General features: G+C 34.9%; 3 protein-coding genes across 4 annotated transcripts; 1 reads left to right on the top strand and 2 right to left on the bottom strand.

Moving 5' to 3' along the window:
• Window positions 1-49: 49 nt before the first annotated feature.
• On the top strand, window positions 50-8,352 carry LOC125671826 (30S ribosomal protein S7-like). The gene is made up of 6 exons (XM_048907763.2): window positions 50-176; window positions 2,428-2,601; window positions 4,947-5,010; window positions 5,116-5,286; window positions 7,789-7,926; window positions 8,249-8,352. Exons 1-6 carry the CDS (start codon window positions 106-108, stop codon window positions 8,327-8,329), a joined length of 699 nt encoding a protein of 232 aa, XP_048763720.2. The 5' UTR covers window positions 50-105; the 3' UTR covers window positions 8,330-8,352.
• A 2,369-nt stretch (window positions 8,353-10,721) lies between these two features.
• On the bottom strand, window positions 10,722-25,163 carry LOC125669864 (39S ribosomal protein L27, mitochondrial-like). Its single transcript, XM_048904697.2, has 3 exons — window positions 24,898-25,163; window positions 19,916-20,091; window positions 10,722-11,010 (listed from the first exon to the last, which is right to left on the bottom strand). Exons 1-3 carry the CDS (start codon window positions 24,962-24,964, stop codon window positions 10,816-10,818), a joined length of 438 nt encoding a protein of 145 aa, XP_048760654.1. The 5' UTR covers window positions 24,965-25,163; the 3' UTR covers window positions 10,722-10,815.
• LOC125669865 (uncharacterized) lies at window positions 13,035-19,908 on the bottom strand. Of its 2 annotated transcripts, XM_056163231.1 has the most exons (8): window positions 18,749-19,908; window positions 18,233-18,408; window positions 17,912-18,059; window positions 17,584-17,734; window positions 17,197-17,390; window positions 16,870-16,938; window positions 14,005-14,240; window positions 13,035-13,613 (listed from the first exon to the last, which is right to left on the bottom strand). In XM_056163231.1, exons 3-7 carry the CDS (start codon window positions 18,035-18,037, stop codon window positions 14,133-14,135), a joined length of 648 nt encoding a protein of 215 aa, XP_056019206.1. In that variant the 5' UTR covers window positions 18,038-18,059; window positions 18,233-18,408; window positions 18,749-19,908; the 3' UTR covers window positions 13,035-13,613; window positions 14,005-14,132. The 2 variants fall into 2 exon arrangements, with proteins under 2 accessions (XP_056019206.1, XP_056019205.1); XM_056163230.1 differs by having other exon boundaries at window positions 18,233-19,908.
• Window positions 25,164-25,166: the final 3 nt, after the last annotated feature.

The following is a 25,166-nucleotide window of genomic DNA, read 5'->3' as shown; positions in this document are numbered from 1 at the left end:
ATTTATTGTTGAAATTTGTTACTATAATTCCGTTGATCAATGCATGCAAAATGAAATACGCGAAGTTTTTCAGATCGAAGTAATGAATATTGTTTTGACAGAATCATGGCACTGTGCAAAGGAAAGTTGATATTCCAAACTATACTCGGGATATACAAGCAACACATACCATTAAGGTTATTTTTAACAATTTAGTAATCGTTATGCAACTATACCTGCGTCATAATTAGTTTGAAAAGTTAATTCATATTGATAACAATTATTTGAATATGTGCAGAGGAAATCCGGGATAGCAAATGATGTTGATCAAAGGAATATTTACTTTATTAAATTATAACAGAAAGAGTATTTGCTGCTGGGGATCGAACCCGGGACATGTGACACGATAGTTCGTGTTCTATCGACCTAATTAAAGACTTAACCCATTAGCCAGAGCACAAGGGCTTGCTTCGCTGAATTTAGGTTCATTTTAAAAAAATATATAGAAAGACTGTTTATTTAAAACTCAATTTTACAAGCAAGGAGCAATTCTCTGTGGCTGGAGCTAGTAGGAAGACAGACCATGTCTCTCGCTAACACTAGAGCGTTCACCCAGCAAGCGGAAGGTTGGGGTTCGAATCCCGGCCACTACAGACCTAAGTCGTTAAAACAGGTAGCGACAGTTCCATTGCCAAACTCTCGGCATCAGGTGTGAATGTCACGAGTCCTCGGAGATTACCTTTTCCCATGTCACAGTAGGTGTGGTAGGCTAAAGAACCTTCGAAACCTCACTGCTCAATGGCCTCAAGTGCTTCAGCATAGGCCTAAATTTGAAGCCCTTCACCAGTCATGGTGACATCTCCATATAAGTGAAAAATACTCGAGAGGGACTTTGAACAAAATCCAATCAATCACATTCAATTGTACGTCCCTTTCCAGAGAGAGGTGCTGCCAGTACCTGTGAGATTGTAAGAAAGCACACGGGCCCATACAAGATGCCAAATGTAACAATTATATTTGCCTCTACTGAGTATTGGACCTGTGACCTTTGGCACAACAGTTCAGTTCAGTCCAGGTTTTAGTTAAAGGGTTAACTGACTTGTAAGAGCTAACTTAGAAAGGCAATGTCTATTACACTGCCACATTTTACCCTTTTGTTTTTCTCAGTCCAGCCATAAATTTTCTCCTTAATACTGTTTCAATATTTTAAAGTTCATGATGAGGTCAACACAAGGTAAATAGTGCTCATTCGCAATGGTAGAGGTTGGTTTCAATTTTGAAAAATAGTTGTATATAAGCAAATGATTGTAGAATGTATTTTGTGTTTTTGCACAGCTTAAAGTGACTTAATGATAGACAATCTGTATTTCCTTGGTTTTCTCTTTAACAACCTGTATGATCAACATATAGTACATTTTTTTATGACAATATAAGCAAAATTTGTCGCCATGTGTAATACAATTAATTAAGATATTGTAATAATGATATGGCCTAATTAACAACATTTTCTGAGATTGTGGGAATGTCAATCAGCATTATTTGGTATTGTCCCGTTTGGTGACAAACTGGAACACCAAGCCACACGCTACAAAGTTTTGAAAAACTCCATCACACTATATTTATATAAAGACTGCTGATAACCATCTTCACAAGTCGAGGGTTATTGATTCGTTACCTCGCACTAACCCTTGACATCAGTGACTATCAAAAAGTTGGGCTCGTTCTGATTGCTTCCACAATAGAGTGGGAACCAATGAGAATGTGGTTCTATTTATAACAACGCAAAGCGAGAGATTCAAATAAAAACGTGTATTGATACCTTCAGTTATGGGTATTGCAATCGTTTAAGCAATATTGTCTTAAGCAAAAAGGTTTCCAAACTTGATCTACTATCAATAAACATAATTAGTGGTGTAAATATTACAATTGCGCGTGTTTATCAATACAGCAGTATAAGATTGCGTCATTTGTATCCATGTACACCATAACAAGATGCAGTGATTTCATTGAATGTTTTATTCATAGTGGATTGTGTAATGGTCTAATGAGCCCAACTTTTATATAGGGACTGATGTCAAGGGTTAGTGTGAGGTAACGAATCAATAACCCTTGACTTGTGAAGATGGCTAATAACATGCAATTGTCCATGTTCTTATAGGCTTTTTGGCCTGATCAAAAAAATATTCAACAAACTTCATTTCAAATTTTCATGATCTTGCCAAAATAATTTTCATTGCTTTATTTTTGTTTGTAAACAAAGTAAACTCAGTTTTGTTGTTCAGAACCTGTGACTAGTCATGTCACTTTGATTTGAAAAATTATTAGTAATTTACAATTTACCAGAACCTACAGTGGAATTCTCCATTTCAAAATAAGCTGCAGTTTATGTGAATATCTAAATCTGATAAATTTGAGTGCATTTTAGATATATCATTTGGTTCATTGCAGTTACTTTAGCACAAACCAAATCCTTCCAAATATCTACAAGAACAGGGTATCCTCAGTACAGGAGAAGAGTGAATTGGATTCACTATGCATTGATAACAAACCTATTGAGAAGAAACCCATGATCCCCGCCAGATCTGAAGTGTCCACTGGTATCACTTTTGATCCTATAGTGCAGTAAGTTGATGAGGATATGAACATGACTTTTAAAAAAAGGGTTTTTGATGTGTCGGATATTCAGACCAGCTCTGAGAATCCTAAGACCAACCACATTTTTATCAGCCCCACACATTAAAAAAGAACAACCTTTAATATAATCAAATTCATCTGCCAAAGACTGTTACCAATGTTCAATAAGCACCTCAATTTGTTTGCAGTTTTGACCCTATAGCACTTATTTTATTCATAATTTCTTTCCATGTGGAACGTAAGACAACCATTTTGTTTGTAACTCTACGCTCAAAGCCAAAATCGTAAAAAAGTAAAATAAGTATGAACATTCTTGATTCTTGAATATACGAATGTTACTACTTTTAAAAATATCTGGACCAATAAAGCATTGTTAATTGGACATCGAGAATTGTTTTTGATAATCCAACAAAACTGACACTTTTTAAATGCCCGTCTTTAGACTTGACGTATTATGGTACAGCGATGTATGTATGTCCGTCTGTTCGGGGTTTTCTCTTTATAATTTCATTTCCCTTTACATATCATGCTGAAACTTGCTGTGTAGCTTCTTTGTGGGTCACTCTAGATCATACTGCAATTTTGATCCATTTCGACCTTTTTTCCAGGAGTTTTGCCCCTTTATTTGGAAATAATTATTATATGGAGGATACATAATTTGTCCGCCCTACTCCTCCCACAGTTTTCAAATGAGAGCCTTCTTATTTTGTGGAGTGTTTGTATGGGTATTGAAGATGTGCATGTGGGATGGATTTTGATTTTCTACAATTTTTGAGAAAATTACAGGTTGTTGAACTTAGTCTATTTGGAAATTAATATTCTATGGAGGACACATAATTTGTCTGCCCAACTCCTCCTGCAGTTTTCAAGTGAGGACCTTCTTATTTTGTGGATTGTTTGTATGGGTACTGAAGATGTGCATGTGGGATGGATTTTGATTTTCTACAATGTTTGAGAAAATTACAGGTTGTTGAACTTAGTCTATTTGGAAATTAATATTCTATGGAGGGTACATAATTTGTCTGCCCAACTCCTCCCACAGTTTTTAAGTGAGGACCATCTTATTTTGTGGAGTGTTTGTATGGGTATTGAAGATGTGCAATTGAAGGATTTTGATTTTCTTCCATTTTTGAAAAAATTACAGGTTGTTGAACTTGGTCCATTTTGAGGAAATCTCGATTTTTAAGCTAAGACCCTTTGTTCAGATGAAAGTTTGTCACAGCTTCGTGATGGCTGATACTACCTGAAGCAAAGTTAATACAAATTACAGCACAAGAAAAACACCCTATGTAAGCATTTCACAGGCGTATTATGTACCGTTTGCGGTACTCTTGTTAATAACTTTGTATGAGAGTGTGGTTGATAAGCAGTTTCATAGTATATTCATGATAAAACAGGTCTCTATGATGTAGTTAAGATTTGCATGGCTTTGTTTTTGGACTGGCACCTACATGCATCATTGTAAATTTTAAAAACTAAGCCATTGCGAATTGTAGGTGTCAATCTAAAATCACTACTGTGTCAAATCTCGCCAAGATTAACCTTTCCATATTTTGGTATGTCTCTAAAATCATGTTATTCTGTTTTGATTGATGATCAACAGTATGACAGAGCAGGAGTTGATATTCCCTGCAGGTAATGATCCCAGTCCAAATGGAAAAATGAATGCATTATTTCCAAAATGTTTGTAGACTTAAGATTTCTTCGATTAAAATAATTACTATAAAATTTTTAAAGGCGATTTTGTATGTAGACTAGTTCTATTAGAGGTTCAAGTTCATCAAAAATTCAGAATTGATCCTGAAATTTACATGTTTCATAAAGAGAAAAATTAGACTGATGTTTTACAAAAATAAGGATATATTTTGATCATTGTCAAAGGACATTTAGTCAATGTCAAGGAGAGAAAATGTAAAGACTAGAATTCTTGTACAGACCATATCTATGGAGCATAAGAATTTTTGACAGACAATTTTGATGTATATTTCATTGTCTTATTCTAAAATCATTAGGACAGTGTCTCATTTGCTTAGAGAGAAAAATATAATTCTTGTCAAATCTGATATTTGCAATGTAGATGCTTAGATGCCTAAGCTTGACACTAAAGTTAATCATGACCTTCAAGTGTGTCATAACTCTCACCCATCTTTTAAAGGTCAAGGTCATAGGAATTTTTAAAAAATGTCTGCCCTATTAACTTGTACAGCATGGATTGTACAATACATGAAAATATGTTGAATTTAAAATAAGACCCTGTTGGAATTTTTTCTGCTTTGACATTAGTTCTATTAGGACATTTTCTATCACATTTATGTAAACCTTTATCTGTACAGAAAATTCATCAATCTACTAATGAAAGATGGTGAAAAAGAAATGGCAAGAGAAATATTAGAGGGGGTATGTACATGTATTAGTTTTTCATCATTTTCCGTATGACCACTCCAATTTATACATATATGCATTGCACTTACTGTTTTCCTTTCCTTTTAAAACATTTTCAAGGCTTTTGAACAAATCAAGATGAAACAGATATCAGAATATCACAAAGCAAATACAGAGGTAGAAAAAGCCATGATTGTCACGGACCCCCTAAAGATACTCCATGGTGCTGTGGAAAACTGCAGGCCATTGCTAGTCCTGAAGTCTATTCGGAAGGGAGGGGCTGGCTACAGGGTAAGATGTGAACAATGGGTCTCTTGCTTTTCACTGCTAAACATGTAGACATAGATACCGATAAACTGGTGCTTAAATGCCTCATTTTGTTTGTACTAAGATGATAAAAGACTTAGCTACAGAACTGGGGCTCACCAGTTTAAAGTAGAATGATGAGGGAGAGGTGAAAACTCTCTCATTACCGGTACTTAAATGATCTGTACTAGTATACTTAAAAAAAATACATGTAATTTCATTTTTGAAAATACTCAAGGGTATAAACTGCGACGCTTCACTTTCCATGAAGCATGTTATTTCTATATTTACATTCTACTTATATTTTTTGTCTGAATTTCCAGCCTTTGAAATAGACAATATATTTATCAAGTTCTGTATTCATACATGCATTGTACTTTTCATGAGAAAATGTCTATCATTACGATTTGTAAAAAATCCAAAGGTATAAAGTGAAAATGTAAAAAATAAAAAAAATTATCCTCCATGTTTGTGGCTTATCTTATGATTTAAATGTATAAAGACTGAAACTTACATATAAAGACTGAATCTTACAGTCATATTCTGTTAAATGTATTATCACAATTCACCTTTGAATTAGAACGCTTTGGCCGATATAGTATTGCGTTGTGTGACGACACAATTGAATCTGTTTGTAATACAATTGCGAAATGCAACAGAAACTCTCATTGGTCCATATGTATAAGTCCGCCCAAATTCCCTTATACGGGAGTAGTCAGCATTTGAAAACATGACGGCCAGATGCTAGATGGAAAAAAAACTTCAAAGGAAGAAAGAGAAGAAGTTGTATTCTTGTGTTGTTGTCTCATAAATTTAATATAAAAAAAATTCCTAACATATTTTCCTACTATACTTGTGTCCAAACATACCTTCAAATATTTATTAAAGCCCCATACGACCCAAAAATTCAATCACAGCTTTTGATGATTTCGTTCGTAGACGTAGCCATGTTAGGTAGCCAGTCAATTCGAATCCCGGTTCATTTCCATATTGGCACAACAGCGTCTAGATGTGTACTAATACCCCACAAATATTTTAGCTAAATTGTTTAAATAATATACCACCCCAGTCCTATTAAATGATAATTATTCAAATAGCTAAACTCACGGCAGTGTGGCTTTCATTAGTCATGAGCGGCCGCGCCGGCCGGTCTCCATCTAATGTCCTTATGTAGCATTTTCGTTCATCTAGAGCTTATTTTACCTTTACAAAAACTGGTACCAAATGTTTTAATTTCTATTAATTATTCGTGTTGATAATAAATGAGAGCGAATGCATAACTTACAACCGATTTTATGAATAGATACCAATCGCAAGAGTTCGAATTGACCGGCTACCTAACATGGCTACGTCAACAAACGAAATCATTTGAAGCTGCGAGTTTTCGGGTGGTGTATGGCTTTAATGAATATTTGAAGGTATGTTTGGACGCAAGTATATAGTAGGAAAATATGTTAAGATTTTTTTATATTGAGTTTATGAGACAGCAACACAAGAATACACTGATTTCAGGCCTCAACCGTCCGCAGCTTTTTGTGACCCGTAAATCGAAGGTTTTTATAAGAGGTGGATCTTTTCAGAGAGCTATGTACAGTTCTCCAGCTACACTGAATCCGCTCGAGAAAGTGGGCGGGCTGTAATCGGCCAATGAAAACTCTTGTTGTATTACATCAAACATGTCATTCAAATTGTTCAATCGTCTCATTCAATTGTGTCGTCACACAACGCAATACTATATCGGGTAAAGCGTTCTAATTCAAAGGTGAATTGCGATAAGACTGAAACTTACAGTCATATTCTGTTAAATGTATAAAGACTGAATCTTACGTATAAAGACTGAAACTTACAGTCATATTCTGTTAAATGTATAAAGACTGAATCTTACTGTCATATTCTGTTAAATGTATAAAGACTGAATCTTACTGTCATATTCTGTTAAATGTATAAAGACTGAAACTTACAGTCATATTCTGTTAAATGTATAAAGACTGAATCTTACTGTCATATTCTGTTAAATGTATAAAGACTGAAACTTACAGTCATATTCTGTTAAATGTATTAAGACTGAAACTTACAGTCATATTCTGTTAAATGTATAAAGACTGAATCTTACAGTCATATTCTGTTAAATGTATTAAGACTGAAACTTACAGTCATATTCTGTTAAATGTATTAAGACTGAAACTTACAGTCATATTCTGTTAAATGTATAAAGACTGAATCTTACTGTCATATTCTGTTAAATGTATAAAGACTGAATCTTACTGTCATATTCTGTCAAATGTATAAAGACTGAATCTTACAGTCATATTCTGTTAAATGTATAAAGACTGAATCTTAGTCATATTCTGATCATATTTGATTTAAAATATTGATGTTCCCAGGAATTTCTTATCCACAAGTTTTACTGAAGACAAAGTACCTTGATTAAGTAGAACATTTCTGACTCGAGATATTTATGCATGAAATAACTATTCTATCTTTTAGATTCCAGTTTACTGTCATGACAGAAGAAGACTTCGACTTGGAATAAACTTTATTATTGATTCTTGTCGCTCAAGGCGAAGAAGAGTTCCTATGAAAAATCTTCTTGCTTCAGAAATTTTACAAGCTTATAATAATGAGGTTTGTTTTAATCAATTGTTAATTTAATTACTGAATACGTGAATTGTGTAGTCCATTCCTCAGTTACTATAGCTTCTATATTGTTTAGAATTGCATGAACAATTCAATAAAGTGTATTTATTGGTCTAGTCTGATTGACATGAACCTCATTGATTAAGTTCAGTGTAGGAGTTTGTTCCATTAATTTGTCACACAAACTACTGCTCAAATTTGAACTAGCCTAGCAAGCTCTGTTATTTTTATTTTTTTTTTTACAACTTTTTAAGTTAGATATTACTGGTAGTATGCATTATTTTAAACCTGATTTTTGTTGATCTTTCAGGGTAATGCCATCAATAAAAAGCAGTATCTTCATAAGGAATGCGGAGCACAAAGAGCTTTTGCACATTATAGATGGAAGTGAACTTCAAATAAATATTGTCATTATTTAGAGTCAATCTTATCATTCACCAAAGATTGTATCCATACAGGGCAAGAGAAAAGGGGATGAAAGTTTCTGTGGTTGCTAACTGTCTACACTGTGGATTGCACACCATTGAAATGGGAAGCCTGAGCTCAAATTCTGATCCAGAAGAAAATTATTCATATCTATTCCAGTTATTTTTTTACATGTATATCTAGCATAACAAGAGGTACTGTGAGCAATGCTCACTAAGAATATCCCCCGCTTACCCCAATCTCCCAAAGGGTGTTTTTAATAGGTATAAATTACCTCTTTCCTGATTGTAAAAATATGGTATGTCTTTGTAGAAGAAAATGGAAGATATTGTCCGAACACAAATCCATGGAATAAACCTATAATTTTGACCTTGAGACCAAAGGTCAAGGTTATGAATGTACATGACACATAGTCTCATGGTGATACACCCATGTCTTATGGTATGACTATGTCAAAACCCTATAATAAATTTTGACCTTGAGGTCAAAGTTCAAGGTCATATAGAGGTCATGAAGGTACTCGACACATCGTCTCGTGGTGATACACTCATGTGTCAAATATGGTATGCCTATGTCAAAGAACAAAGAAGTCATGGCCCCGACACAAATCCATTGTAAAAACTTTTAATTTTGACCTTGAGGTCAAGGTCATATGGAGGTCTTAGAGGTACCCGACACATCGTTTCATGGTGATACACTCATGTGTCAAATATGGTATGCCTATGTCAAAGAACAAAAGTTATGGCCCGGTCATGAATCCATTTTAAAAAACCTTTAATTTTGACCTTAAGGTCAAGGTCATGAAGGTACTCGACACATCGTCTCATGGTGATCCACCTGTGTGCCAAATATGGTATGCCTATGTCAAAGAACAAAGAAGTTATTGCCTGGACACGAATCTGCGTAGACAGAGTGATTCCTATATACCCCCCAGAACTTCGTTCAGGGGGGGGGGGGTATAAAAATTGATGTTTGAAATGTTCAGTCTCACTTGATCCATAAATTGGTGGACAATCATATTACATCATTTGGATGCCCTGAATCAATATCCACCAAGCAAAGTGGAAAAAAGTTTTTTTCAAATAGAAAATCCCTATCTTGATACAGTTGAATTTTGGTATCTCGAATGGATATGTTGAAGAGATTCGGAAGTCCCAATCACTTATTATATTTAAAAGTATTTTACCCTCGATATCTCGGAAGTTTTTAGCTCACCTGAGCTGAAGGCTCAAGTGAGCTTTTCTGATCAAAATTTGTCTACAGTCGTCGGCATAAACTTTTCATATTCTTCTCCAGAACCACTGGGCCAATTTCAACCAAACTTGGCACAAAGCATCCTTGGGTGAAGGGCTTTCAAGTTTGTCTAAAGCTCTCTTCTAAGGGGAGATAATCACAAAACTGCAAAAATAAGGTGCGGTCATTTTAAAATCTTCTCAAGAACCACTGGGCCAGAAGAGTTGAAATTCATATGAACACTTTCTGACATAGTGCAGATTCAAGTTTGTTAAAATCATGGCCCCAGGGGGTAGAGTGGGGCCACATTAGGGGATCAAACTTTTACATATAAATATATGGGAAAACTCTTCTCAACAACCACTGGACCAGAAAAGTTTATATTTACATGAAAGCTTCCTGACATAGTGCAGATTCAAGTTTGTAAAAATGGCCCCCAGGGAGTGAGGAGCTACAATAGGAGATCAAACTTTTACATATAAATATATAGGGAAAATCTATAAAAATCTGCTTCTCAAAAACCCTGGGCCAGGAAGGTACAAATTTACAAGAAAGCTTCCTGACTTGGTGTAGATTCAAGTTTGTTCAAATCATGGGCCCCCCAAGGGTAGGATGGGTCCACAATAGGAATCAAAGTTTTACATGTGAATATGTAGGGAAAATCTTTAAATAGGTGACTCGGTTGAGCGATGTGGCCCATGGACCTCTTATTCATATCTTTCTATATTTAAAAGCAACATTTTGAATTTCTTCTCTTTTCATGGAGCACAATCCTCTGGTGAGTGATGTGTCCTAGGAGCCTATTTCATAGCTATGTCTCAGGGTATGGACATCATCACAAGTCATGCCTATTGTCTCTATTTACACTACGTCAACCAGTCTCGGTAACCATGGCTAGCGACTATGGGGTTTGGTTGAGACTACAGTTCAGGGCAATACCTGTATCCATGATGAAAAAAAATCTGGAAAACTGACCTACTTTTAGTTCTAAAGTAGGTCATGGTGCACCAATCCAGCTGAAATGCAAACTGAACTTGTAGTAGACAGACAACAGGCGATCAGAAAAGCTCACTTGAGCTTTCAACTCAGGTGAGCTAAAAGGTCTATTCATGAACAAAGTTCTGTGTGTAATAATGGCTTTATTATCTTCAAAATATCACAACAGTTTCTTGTAAACATTAACGCACACATGTATTCAAAAGAGCCGAGTAATGATAACTATGTTTGTGACACAAGTTTGAACTTTGCCTTTAATGGTATTGGTATAACATGAAAGAATTTTTTGTAAATGTCTAGTCCATTCTGAATTGCACCATAGAGAGGGCTGTCTGGGTAGGGATTGAGCTTCTCACATGTCACAATCACTGTTCCATCTGTTAAAGCAATCAGGCGATTTGTCTTGTCTGTATCCACCTTCAATAGACAAAAAAAAATTAACAATGAGAAAATGCAACAGACCAGGCCGGGATTTGAACCAGGGCCCCCTGAATCTCTAGTCAGGTGCTTTACTAATTGAGCTATCTTGTAAGAATTGGTGATTGAACCTGTCTGACCACCAAAAACTATAAATATCAGACTGAAAACCTCTTCACACCATTTGATTTGGAATGAATGACAACACAATTTTATATTTGTTATTCCTACTCAAAAGTCTCATTTGCTCCATGTACTGAATGGAATTGGTGAAAGGAACTTTCTCTTTTAAGCAAACAAATTTAACAGAAGTAGAACTGTTCTCAAGAAAGTGACGGTTTAATCCTTTTAATATTGTGACACATTTTTTGTCTTATTAACTAGTGGCTCATGAGCAACAATGCTCACCTGAGTCATCTCGCTCATAGAGAAATAAGACTCAAGTTTCAAGCATCAATAGTGGAATGCGAAGATAACAAACAGTGATCAATCTCATAACTCCTATAAGCAATACAAAGTAGATAGTTGGGCAAACATGGACCCCCGGACACACCAGGGGTGGGATCAGGTGCCTAGGAGGAGTAAGCATCCCCTGTCGACCGGTCACACCCGCCGTGAGCCCTATATCCTGATCAGGTAAACGGAGTTATCCGTAGTCAAAATCAGTGTGCCAAGAACGGCCTAACAATCAGTATGAAACACGCCAGATAGCATTTGACCCAATGATAGGTTGTATTGACGAACTAGATCGTTATAACGACCATAGAATTTGCGAAATGCTGACTTCAATTGAGGCTGTTGAAACCCCTGTACCATCAACTTGTTTGTCAGTAGCTTGCCTCAATTTAAAAATTGACTATACGCAGAACAAGCTCTTGTGCATCGAATCAGTTGAGAGATATATAAACACCATATGCAGGTGATAATGGAATATTGATAAGCCAAGACCAGCTACTGGACAACTTCATACATTGCATGTATGAGCGATTGTCTCGGGATACTTGGAAAGTAAATTGTGAACTGTATTTAACCATTTTATTAAAGTTGTAAAGATTCTAAATAATTCCTATTGGTAAACCTCTACTGCTGCCCAGGGGTTTCAACATATTTGTACATATACCAACTATCAATGCATCATTTGCCAAACTGTATAACCTAGCTAGTAGACATTTTTAAAGAATTTCCTTGTTTATTTTTTTCCCCCATTAAATAACTCTTTGCTTAGGAAAGGCATGGTTTGAATCAAAATAGAATTAAGGAGGTATGCTACACCAGAGAAATTTGATGTAGATGAAAAGTGGAGGATATGTACAACAATATTTTGAAGTTGGAAAATTTTCAAATTTACTTTATTTAGTCAAAAAATACAGTTTTAGTAGTAGGTAATCTGAAAAAAATTTAAAACCCCTGCTGGACTCAAACCTGCGATCTACAGTTCAGCAGTCAGTATTCAAACCCACTGAGCTACTCGGCTAGGTATTTAAATGGAAAAGGAAAAGACAAATATTGCTGATATCGATTTTTTCATCCATGTTTTTAAAGGAAGTCGGCCATTATGACGATGTAGAGTACTACCTTAAATCTACACTACATGACAATGCATACATTATTATTCTGGGGTTTAGCTCACCTGTAATCTTATTCTTCATCAGAATTTAAATGATCCTTTACTAATATACACTGTAAAAAGCTGAGCTTTATTGTAGCCCTATAAATTTCTATATAAAACTCCCATGTTCCAGGAGTCCTGGTTTGTACAAATGTGAATCTTTACTTAATAAAAACAAATTTCACGTTTCTAGCCCAGTCAGTGGTTCCAAGACCCTACATGTTTTCAATAAATCCTTTTTAATCTCCTGTTGGAATGAAACAAGGCCCTACATTTAACCAAACCTTAATCCCCTTCACCTAATACTTTGGGCTAAGTTTGGTTAAATTTGGCATATGTGAATTTAATAAAAATGACAGAGGAAGGACAAATTTTGAGCAGCAAAGCTCACATGAGCATAAAATGAAATGTATCCAATGATGCCCAATACTTTTATTTAAAAGTGCATTAAAAGTTTAAAATCCAGGTATCTATCGTCGGATACTGATGGACTCGATCTGGTACTTGAAGCTGTCTAAAGATGCTGCATTGACAGTCTCAGATGGTAAAGAGTTCCAAATCCTAATCCCATCTGGAAAAAATGATTTCTGGTATACTGTAGTCCTGGCATACGGCACAAGGAAGGTGATGTTGTTTCCTCTTGGAGAAATGGTTGGTATCAGGAGTGTAGATGGAATGTCAATCAGCTGATACACAATCCGGTACATCATTATATAGTCCTGGTCTGGGCTCTGCGCTCCTGTAGTAAGGGCCAGTTGAGTTGCTGGATCATATTCGAGACACTGCTGGTTGTCCTAAAATCATTCATTACCATTCTGTCAGCTCTCCTCTGTACCATCTCAATCTTATTGAAATTTTCTGTCGTATGCGGGTCCCAGATAACACCTGTATATTCCAGCAAGAGACAGACTAATGTCTTATTGCATAGGGCTCCGAGTAAGGTCGATCCATATCAACAAAGAAACCACATTGGCCAGTCTTTCTTTCAAAGGATCTGTAATGAGAGATAAAAATAAGAAAAGGCATATAATATACATGTAAATAATAATTTACTGATTTAACCAATGCTTAGATAGAGTGTTAAGATTTACAAACCAGGCCTGGAGATTATAAAACTTTTACCGTACTCATACTCAAACTCGGCCATATTTGTTTGGAGAACAACTCTGAGCAAGCTCCGAAACATACTCAATAAATCTTGAGAATGTACTCCATTTGATTATGAGAATGATTTTATAAAAGTTTTATAACCTTCACTTTTGAGTAGGAGTACAATTTAGAGCACAGAGTTTGAGTATGAAGATGTGTTCAAGAAAGTTTTATAACTTCCAGGCCTGGTCTCTGCTGTACATGTGATTGTCTGACTAGCTCACACTAAAACATACCTAATAGCAAGATTCTCGTAGGTACGTCCATGGACTTTAGCTTCAATGCGAAACACAACGGCAGAAGACTGGTATAGAGACTCGCAGAGTTTCAGTCTATTACGTCTGTCTGTAGCTAAACAGATATCTCAAAATCTTGAGGCTGTGACCCGCCATGATCTCTCCTTGAACCAATTATTTGAGTTGGCTTGTCCACGTGTTTGCTCCTCAATGGGAACTACTTTATCTGCTGTAACCTTTAAAAAAATTGTTTATTAACAAAAACTATATATCTTGCACTGTGTTTTGTAGTATAAAATTGCATGGTATTAGTTAATACACAAATGAACATGAGAAAAAAATCCTTGCAATCAATTTACATTGATTGTAAAAATATTCTTTACCAAAAGCAACACAGCTATATTGCTTAAAATTTAATTAAGGTCTTCCGTCTCCTGCGGAAGACCTTACTATTATTGTTCGCGTTCTTCTTCTTCATTAAGGTCTTCCGTCTCCTGCGGAAGACCTTACTATTATTGTTCGCGTTCTTCTTCTTCATTATTATTATTATTTTCCTTGGTAGTACACGCGTTTTTCTCAGCCATTTCTCGATCGATTTTCACGAAATTTTCAGGAAAGATGTCTTTTGGTGACGAAACTTTGCTTGCAAAATTTCGTGCTTGACGTCACTTCCGGTCAGGAGTTATCTCTCTTTTAGTGACTTTTTGAAGGGCCTTGTTGTCCACACATCTTCTCCGTTAGTTTTGAAGCTAGAGTCTTGAAATTTCTACACAAGATAGAGTAAACATTTTAGAAGATTTGTGGGGGATTCGATTTTACCGGAGGCGATTTGCCTAAATGCTCGCCTGGACCTGAAAAAATGGATGCCAAAATTTTTCGCCGATTTCGGCAATTTTTGACCTTTGATCTCCAATATCTTTTTTCTTGCAAATATTTTGTTAAGACATGTAGAACAAAAGTTGTGCACATTTACGAGATCTTTTCGAAAATATCAAGATTTAGGGGCTAGCCCCTTAAATTAGGGATCTAGAAGGGCTCAAAGTCTAGATCAAATATCTCAAAAATCGTTAATATTTTGGTATAAGTCAAAGAACAAAAAATGTTCATCTCAACAATCCAAATCTATTCATATAAAACTTTAGGTCATATGTTACGTAATAAGGGATTTTAAGGGCCAAAACCATAAATTTTTTACCCCTTGTATCTCGAAAACGACAAATATTTTGAAAAGCAATAAAGAACAAAAGTTGTTCAGAATGATGATCTGAACAATATGCATATTTCGTTTTTACCCTATGTGGCCCCGTTAGGGAGCTACAGTTTGGCCCCTAAAAATTACTTCTAGAAATAACTCGAGAACGGTAAAGAATTTCTAAATACTTGTTGAACAAAAAATGTTTAAAATGTCATGACCTTTCTTACGATATCAAGCAAAAGGGGCTGACCCTTTAAATTAGGGGCCCAGAAGGGTCCAAAGGTTTATGAGAATATCTCAGAAACTATTAATATTTTGTAATAAGTCATTGAAGCGGAAATGTTCATCTAAACGAGCTTGTTCTTATCAAATCAAAAAGTAGGTCATATGTTATGTAATAAGGGATTTTAAGGGCCAAAATCATAAATAATTGACGCCTCATATCTTGAAAACGACAAATATTTTGAAAAGCATTATTGAACAAAAGTTGTTCAGAATGATAATCTAAACAATATGTACATTTCGTTTTTTCCCTATGTGGCCCCGTTAGGGAGCTACAGTTTGGCCCCTAAATATTTCTTGTAGAGATAACTCGAGAACGGTAAAGAATTTCTAAATACTTGTTGAGCAAAAAATGTTTAAAATGACAAGGCCTTTCTTACGATATCAAGCAAAATGGGCTGGCCCTTTAAATTAGGGGTTCAGAAGGGTCCAAATGTTTTGGAGAATATCTCAGAAACTATTAATATTTTATAATAAGTTGTAGAAGCGGAAATGTTCATCTCAACGAGCTTGATCTTATCAAATCAAAAAGTAGGTCATATGTTACGTAATTAGAGATTTTAAGGGCCAAAATCGTAAATATTTGACGCCTCATATCTTTAAAACGACATATTTTTTGAAAAGCATTATTGAACAAAAGTTGTTCAATGTGTCATAACCTATCGATCAATATCAAAAAATGCGTCTGTGGGCCTCATGGCTCGCCTGTAGAGTCGATTTTTGTCGATATCAGTCGATTTCAAAAACTTGTAACTGGTAAATATTTTGTAAGGACATATTGAACAAAAGTTGTTCAGTTTATCGAGATCTATCGATATCAAGAAATAGGCCTATGGTCCTAATGGCTCGCCTGTAGAGTCGATTTTTTGTCGATATCGGTCGATCTCAATAACTTTTTACAGGTAAATATTTTGTAAAAACATATAGAACTAAAGTTGTTGAGTCTATAGAGGGCTAACAAATGACATCAAGAAATAGGCCCGCGGGCCTTATGGCTCGCCTGGAGAGTCGAATTTCAAACGAATTTCACCGCAACTTTGCTTCAGAAGCTTATGATATGAAAAATTGATTATATCTAAAGTGTCTTAAAGTCGGAAACTAAATTGGGACTCATTTGTCTTTTCTTTTTTTTTTTAACTCCGAGTGCATCAACAAATCGGACGGAAGACCTACTCGTTGCTCGCAACGAGATCGTGTCTAGTTGCAATTTACATTCTTAAAGAGTTAACTATTAGTAAAACATATTAATCTGAGCAGCTTGTAAATATATTGAAATACATGCAAATTTCAAATCATCTTATTTTAACACATATGTAACATTTGCACTGATGTCATAGAATATTAAATTTTGTTAAAATGTAGTTTGAGCCAAGTATCAAAAGACCTACCTCAACAGCTCGTTGAACCCAATACTCTGTGAAGGGTCTTTCCAAATAATCATGGTTCAATACTGCTGCCTAGTGAAACAAAAGGTGTTACAGTTTGTTTGTTATTAAACACTTTATTTTATATGTGCATTTTTAACCATCACTACTTACTGCTTTAGATTAACAGACTTATAATTTTAAAATCAACATTTTATATGCATTACTAATATAGCTTGCTATAAGTTCACTAGCGAGATGCTATTGACTTGGACACTGCTTAGCGATGTACAGGGACATTAACTAAGATTCTTACTTGTACGGGCAATGCATTTTCATGCTTATGTTTACCTGAATATTTGCTTTCTCGATGAGATATCTGTATGTCAGATTGTCTGAGGTCTCTGCACAATGGTTTAGGACCATATTGCGAACCCTATCCGAGTAACCAGCCACACCTTTTAGATGTTCAGGGCGGGGATCATTTAAAAAATCATCAGTCAGATTTCGCTTCCTGGGCAGATCTTCACCTTTGACTGGTGAACCTATATCAAAATTTGAATATGTTAAACATGTGGAAAAAACACTGGTAATAAATCATTGTACTTGATTCAATATATGGCCATAAACTATTGCTTCTGTTAATAAATAATATTCATGTATTTTTACTTGAATATGAATGTTTGGGTTTACGAAATGTCTGCAGGTTTTCTGTGTATGATCTCTAAATCCTCAAACCTTTTCCTTCAGAAAAAGAGAGCAAAACAAAGGCAACAGCAGCAAGATGCTTGCGAGTTCCATGGGGACCTCGTCCTGCAGGACACCCACAATGGCTGTTCAAGATGTCTCCTGAGTTTTTGTCAAATTTTAATTTAAAGTTGTATGTTACCTATAATTTGAAATATATACATGTATTCTGGTTAATAATTTTTTTTTTTTAGTTATTTTTACAAAAATATCTCTCAGTACAAAGTAATAAGAGAAAATGACAATGAGCACATACATGGTACATGTACAATTAGTGCTACAATGTATATTATATCCACAAATGAAATGTAATACTTGCCCTTGTTTTCATGGCTGTGCCAACAATTCCTGTAAAGAACAGGGAATTATCTTCCTTTAAATATGATACAGCCAAGACTCTTATCACTTTCAACAAGCAGCCATCCTTTCTCAATAGCCTTGACATTACCAGTGCTTTGTCTTGTCACCTACACATAAATACAAGCTCATGATTTTATAATTTATTTACTCATAGACATATAATTGTGTATATGTACAACTTATTCTATAAAATATTGCACATTCATTAAATCACTCATTATGTTAAATGCATGTTTTACAAAAATATAGTTCTTACTCATATGAGTAAATACGAACAAACCTGCCAATCTATGTACAAAATACATGTCTATCTGCTCAATGCATAGCTCTGGGATTTCCTCTTTATGTGAATCCTGGAGCTGTTGAAATCCCCTTGTTGGCGAATCAACTTCCAAAGGCTCAGGTATTTGAATTGGGTCATTCTTCAAATCTTTATTTGTATCATATGCCTTAAGCCTACAATAAAGTACTGTACAATGTCCACTTCCCATAAAAAATATTAGGTACCAAGATCTATTAGTACATGTCAGTGTATGCCATTGTATCATGTATTACAATAACAATAATCTGTATAGTACTATTATCATTACCTATGATGGCATAAATATAACTTATTTCACATTAATTTATTGAATTTTGAGTCATTTTGATAAAGAATTGTCGTACTGAGCATCAAAATAATCTAGGCATAATCATGCCAGCGTAAACATTCTGTCGTCTGCATGGGTGCAGAGCTACGAATTGGTTGAAATATTGTAAATGAAAAAAACCAGCTATGATGTATGAAAATACAAACCTGTCTATTAGGTCGGCCTTTCTGCCTCTCATGGTGGCTCCTTTTTTCTTTTACTTGTCTTTGAGTCAAGAGACGGAAAACTTTACGTAACTTTCTACTTCCATTTCAGTATTTACAAGCGTCTTAAGTGAAATAAAGTGTTTTAACGTATCCCCCATAACAACATAAATTTTAGAACCGGTAACGGGAATCAGCAAATACCATAAAGGCATTATATTAGAAACCCATATACCATCATTTCAATAACAGCATGACACTTTGTTTGATCAGGCGTGAAAATCTTTATTGCGAGGTTTCTCTTAGATTTCAATGAAACAGGTTTTACTTTTGTTCACAGTGAAAGAATGGCATAGTGTGGTCATCCAAATTCTTTCATTGAAACCACACGGTCAATCAGAGAGTGACGCTCGATCGAGTGAAGTGACACGCCGTTATTGGACCGATAGTAATAAGTAAAAATCAATATATGCACCCAGGGGTGCATAAGCCGAGTTGCATGGGATACATTGTAAAGTCAGGAATGATGTGGCATATTTATAATTGTGAAGAACTAATTTCAGTTTTAAACTTTTCAAGTTACTGTCCAGAAACCATATTTGTCTGAAGTTTTCAATCTATTTTTGGTCACTGTGACCTTCACCTTTGTTCTCCAAAATCAATAGGGGCCTTGCTTTGCTGGTATCCAACAATATAACCAAGTTTCATTTGATTCAAATTAAAAAATTTCAAGTTATTCTCCGGAAACTAATTTTTTTTTGGAATTTTAAATCTATTTTCGGTCACTGTGACCTTGACCTTTGACCCATTTTCTCCAAAATCAATAGAGGTCTTTCTTACCTGGTACATAACAATATCTTTAAGTATCATTTGATTCGGATTTAAACTTACTGAGTTATCATCCGGAAACCAAATTTTTCTGAAATTTTCATTCTATATTCGGTCACTGTGACCTTGACCTTTGACCTTTTTTCTCCAAAATCAATAGGGGTCTTCCTTACTTGGTACCCAACAATATATAAAAGTTTCATTTGATTAGATTGTAAACTTTTTGAGTTATCATCCGGAAACCAATTGTTGACGCCCATCCGCCTGCCCGCATCACCAAACCAATAGCCGAGTTCAACTTCGTTGCAACTCGGCTAAATATATTTCAAGGAAAATCCTTACATTTTCTCCTGGGTAGAACCTCAGTCCATGCTGATTGACCAGTATTTCTCCTTTGTGAACAAAGTCGCCATCATTTCTCTTTACGCCATAGGCCTTTCCTACTGTGTTCCTTTTGCCTCCCAGGTTCTTCGACCTTCCACCTTTGGACCTGTATCTTACTGAAGTTGCAGGCAAACCTGTACATTCAGGAAACAATTTTTTTATACACAATACATGCCTCAAACAATTGTAGTATAGGAGAGGAGAAAATCTTTGGCTGCAGGACTGGGAATCAAACCCGGAACCCCTGCATTACTAATCAGATGTTATAACCACTGTGCTATCCAGGCCGATATCTACAGTACGTAGAGCCTTAACTACTACATTCCTCCCTCCTTTAATTTGTCTTCATCCTCGAAGACACACAACAGATTCTTTTCGCTCCTGGCAGGACAACCTGTAGTGCAGGGGTGGTCAACAACACCAACTGTTGTATAGGAGAGGAGAAAATCTTTGGCTGAACCAGGAATCGAACCCAGAACCCCTGCATTACTAGTCAGATGCTCTAACCACTGAGATATCTAGGCCGATATCCACAGTACGTATAGCCCTAACTACTACACCACAATACAAGTAAAATATGTCATCTATGTCAAACTGTTTGAAAAGTAAAAATCTAATTAATATTAATGATAAATCCCGCTATAAAAGGGGAGAGGGAGTATATTGCATTTCCCCTTTGTGTTCTTCCATCTATTAAGGTCCTCCCCCCTCCCATTTTTATAGCAGCACACAAATGTCAGACCTATAAACACTGCGTTTTTATTATATTTCATACATTTTCATTTTTCTAACACTTTCATAATGCCTTTTGATATTTAGCTGATGTTTTGGTGTGTAGTAGTATATCAATGAGTTACATCCATGTCAATTTCGAGTTTTGTTCCAAATGACCTACTTGAGCAGAATCGCTGTCTTTGGACATGTTGGATTTTAAAATTTTTAATAGAATTCAGTTTTCAGAAGTCTCTTTTACTATGCTTGCAGATATCAAACAGATTTTTAAAGGCAAGTTTATGCTAATATTGATGAGTTACACAAGACATCACATTTATTAATAGGTTTAGTTCCAATACATGTACTACTACTTCAGAGTTAAAACCTTAGAATGAGGAAATTTCATGAAAGTTAGTTTATAATTGAGATGGCAAGTAATTGGGGTACTCCTGTTTACCTTGCTAAAGACAAATGTTTCATTCCATCACATAAAAACTAACTGATTTTTGTGTGATTTTTTATCTTATTACACCACATTTTTCAAAACATGGATAAGGCTTAATTGACTTTTCAAATTTGTACAGAGAACAAGAATTCCATGGGTAACGTATATCATTCACCTGACAATCTGCATTTTCTAATATGAAATATTAAAATCTTTACTGGCCCTGGAGATAATGGTGTAAACACACTTGAATCTATGCTACAATATTACGTGTGTCTTTATGATTCTTCAGGCCTGGATTTCTCAACAACAAAAAAAAACACTCCAACTTAAGCTTTCTTTTATTTGAGCAGTCAGAATTTGAGTAAAATCTCAGACTTTAAAGTCCAAGTTTCGACTTAAGTTTCTTTTTAAATTTCCTAATATATTGAATTATTGATTCTTGAAATGGATTGGTACAAATGCTAAAAGATGATATCAATGGAATAACTTCTGACCAGTAAGAATAGAAAAAGCACTAAAATTCTTAAATTTTCATATTGTATTCTTTAGAACATCAAATCAATATTTAGAGTGCATTTAATGATTTTACAGTTTGTCAAGATATGATATTTGGGTATATAGGAGTTATGAATAGCAAATATTTTGTTAGGCTTCCGTAGTAGCATGTCATGTGTAAAAAAAAAAAAAAAAGAATTAGGCCAAATAAAAAAATATGTGTGGTTCCGGTTACCCAACCATCCCCGACCCTAAACTTTTTTTTGACTACTTCCAAAATCAATTACTGTATTTTGCCAAATATAATGCACACTTTTTTCAAGATTTTCTTTAATGAGAAGGGGTGCATAATGTATACCACTATACATATAGGTTTTTGACCCATTTTCCTTCAGGTGAAGCTTGACTGTAAGTTCATTCATAGCCATTATATAGATACCGCTAAAATGCAAAGCTGTAAACACTTACTACACGTCATCTAACATTAGACAGAAAGTGACTTAGAACTACAGAGTGCTTACATAAACAATTGTGCAAATTTCAGGTTGTTTGAATATACTGAGCGATCACCCTCCTTATTTTTAAAAAAGATAGATTTGAATATTTGGAAGGGCTTGGTACTCTGGTTGAAATATAATTTCCTACTTTCATGTTCAAAAACATGATTTTGGCAAATGCACTGATTTTTTTTCCTGTACTTATTTATTTGAAATATATTCATATAAAAGAATTGTCAGACCTAGGGTGATCCCTAACATTTTGATAGGTATATATCACACCATATATATAAATGGTACTTGGTACATGCAAAGAAGTGAAAGTAAAAGAAAATTGTGTTTCCATCTAAAATCTATCATTAAAAAAGTAAAATAAAAACAAGATGTGTTTGTGAAACACAAATGCCCCCGATAATGGCCAATTCCGAAGATGGCCAAGGTCACAAGGGCAAATATCTTGGTACCAGTAGAAAGATCTTGTCAAAAGAAATGCTCATGTACAATATGAAAGCTCTAATATTTACCATTTAGAAGTTATGACCAATGTAAAAAAAAATTAAAGTAGGTCAAATGTCAAGGTCAAAAGGTTCAATACCAACGGAAAGATCTTGTAACAAGGAATACTCATGTGAAATATCAAAGCTCTACCTCCTACTGTTCAAAAGGTATTAGCAAGGTTAAAGTTTTCAAAAAGTAGGTCAAACGTCAAGGTCACGGGGTCAAAAATGTTGGTACCCACGGAAAGGTCTTGTCACAAGGAATACTCATGTGAAATATCAAAGCTCTAGCACTTACTGTTCAAAAGTTATTAGCAAGACTAAAGTTTCAGACAGAATGACAGACAGGACAAAAACAATCATCCTCGGAAACCCACAGTTGATTACGCTTCGTTCCTCTCTCCATCACCCGTGGGTCCATTCATTTCTAGTCGCTCGTCCTCATGAATAATTAATGAGGCAATTTGATTGGGCGTTCATCGTATACCCTGAGCGAATTTGTCCAATGAACAAGACACTTTCAGCCCAATTTCGGTATACAATTATTGTGATAGCAAAGTTAAATTGATGCTACCTTTAAAAACAGAAGAGTTCCGTTATTATAACGATTACTTTGATTGGACGATATTTTTAAATATTTATTCATGAGAACGAGCGATTAGGAATGAATGGACCCACAGGTGATGGAGAGAGGAACGAAGCGTAATCAACCGTGGGTTTCCGACGTTGAAAAACAATATGCCCCCTGATCTTCGATCACAGGGGCATAAAAATTAGAATGTCTATCTGAGTCGTTTAGGTATGTTTTCTTAGATATTCATATCATGCATCAAATCACAGCAAAACTTGGACTCTAGAGTATCTTATTTGCAAACAAAGTACCTTTTTTATCATTCCAGGATAAATCACAAAAAATTCATATCAAGTACTTGAGAGCCTGTATCACTTTTTTGATGGAATTCATACTTCATAAGAGCCTCTGAGGTGTTTTAATGAGTCCTTAAATAAAAATTTATTGTAATGAGCTACCTTAAAGTAATACTAGCTCTTATTTTTGGTGTTGAAAATTTTTGTTGCAAATTGTAATTTACTATTTCAATGACAGAAGAAAAATAAGGTTTATAAATTTTTGTTATTTAATATTTAAGTTAGAAAACCTATCCAGAAGCTTTGAATGTTCAAGTAAAATTACATTATAATTGTCTTCCCGTAAAAAAAAAATGATTTCTATATATTGCTATATATTCAATAGAACCGAAATCTTTATTTTGATAAAACCTTAAACTTAATTTTAATTTTATCAATGACTATAGTTAAAGTTACATACAAAACTATCATAATAGCACATTTTAAAAACAAAATAAAATTTTTAGATTGAGCTATTATCAGGTTGGGAACACTTCCCCATAGTGTGATATTCTCGCTAAAATGCGGTTTTCCCTCTATAGCAAGAAATAAACATTACCATAAACAGGTGTAATATGGCTTCTTTATTAAAAATAATGGCAAATCCCGTGCAACGCTGAATAAGTGCAACACACACTCAACATGATGTAAATTGTTTCTATGAAACTGACAACATAGTCAGGAAATTGCAGATCAAAGTTGCTGCACAAGAGGGAAGCAGTGTGAAATCCAATAAACATCGTGAGTGTTTTTGTTTTGATTAATATATTTGCAGAAGTATCAGACATTTTAACACTTTTTCTTCTTTTCACGTGAAACACAAAGAGATGTACTCCACAGGTGTTTTTCTCGGTTGTATGGGATATATTTACTCTCGCTAGAGAGGGATAATCGCGTTTTAGCGAGATTATCTCGCTATAGGGGAAGTGTTCCCAACCTAATTATAACTATATGTTACTAGGACTCTAAAATTGTCAAAAACTACGGTTTGATATCCAAACATAGCTGTAATGTCAGGTTTCAACTAAGTTTTATCAGCATTGGTTAAAAAATATCAATAAGCTGCCTTTCTCCACTCATGCAATGCCTAATGGCCTAAATTCAAGGTGAACTATGCACTGCACATATACAGAAAAACTTAAATACTCTGAATTTTAGATACAACACGCTGCAGATTTAAAGGTATATATATTCATTTTGCTTTAATGCTTAACTAAAAACAATGTAACGGTGGATGAATGAACTTGACCAAAGGTGGAACTTTTGATTTATAAGCAGAGATAATTCGAAATAAAATATCAAATCATCGTGAATATGAACTCAAAAACATATGTAATTTTACATATATTCAAACAAAATATACTGTGATTTATGGAAATTCACCTTTAGAGGAAGAAAACAGACTTCTACTTAATTCCTGAGACACTTGCCTCACCATGGAGGCTGACATCTTGGTAGTTCAATATTACTTCTCACTCTCAGAAAATCGAACCTCAACTGTTTTTTAAGCATTCATGACAAACCTTTTTTCATATTCATTTGTTATCATATTTGATTGAAAAGCGTATCTAAACAATGTTTCTGCGAAGTTTCAAAGTTTCAAAGCATTATTAAATAATTTTATACATGAACTATATCACGCGCACTTACTT

This window comes from Ostrea edulis, chromosome 4 (assembly GCF_947568905.1).
Source record: "Ostrea edulis chromosome 4, xbOstEdul1.1, whole genome shotgun sequence".
In the NCBI taxonomy this organism is placed as follows: Eukaryota; Metazoa; Mollusca; class Bivalvia; order Ostreida; family Ostreidae; genus Ostrea; species Ostrea edulis.
This window is presented reverse-complemented; position numbering and strand designations above follow the sequence as displayed.

Bases quoted from the DNA above. Each gene is read 5' to 3' on its own strand.
- LOC125669864 (XM_048904697.2), bottom strand. From the start codon at position 24,964: ATGTCAGCCTCCATGGTGAGGCAAGTGTCTCAGGAATTAAGTAGAAGT. The intron at 20,092-24,897 runs GTGAATTTCCAT...CTGAATGTACAG, and splicing joins TCTGTTTTCTTCCTCTAAAG to GTTTGCCTGCAACTTCAGTA. The intron at 11,011-19,915 runs GTAAGGATTTTC...TGTCTATTGAAG, and splicing joins GGTTCTACCCAGGAGAAAAT to GTGGATACAGACAAGACAAA.
- LOC125669865 (XM_056163230.1), bottom strand. From the start codon at position 18,037: ATGTCAAGGCTATTGAGAAAGGATGGCTGCTTGTTGAAAGTGATAAGA. The intron at 17,391-17,583 runs GTTTGAGGATTT...ATTTTGATATAG, and splicing joins CTCTTTTTCTGAAGGAAAAG to GTTCACCAGTCAAAGGTGAA. The intron at 14,241-16,869 runs GTAGGTCTTTTG...ATTTTTTTAAAG, and splicing joins GGGTTCAACGAGCTGTTGAG to GTTACAGCAGATAAAGTAGT.
- LOC125671826 (XM_048907763.2), top strand. From the start codon at position 106: ATGGCACTGTGCAAAGGAAAGTTGATATTCCAAACTATACTCGGGATA. The intron at 2,602-4,946 runs GTAAGTTGATGA...TTATCTGTACAG, and splicing joins ACTTTTGATCCTATAGTGCA to AAAATTCATCAATCTACTAA. The intron at 5,287-7,788 runs GTAAGATGTGAA...TCTATCTTTTAG, and splicing joins AGGGAGGGGCTGGCTACAGG to ATTCCAGTTTACTGTCATGA.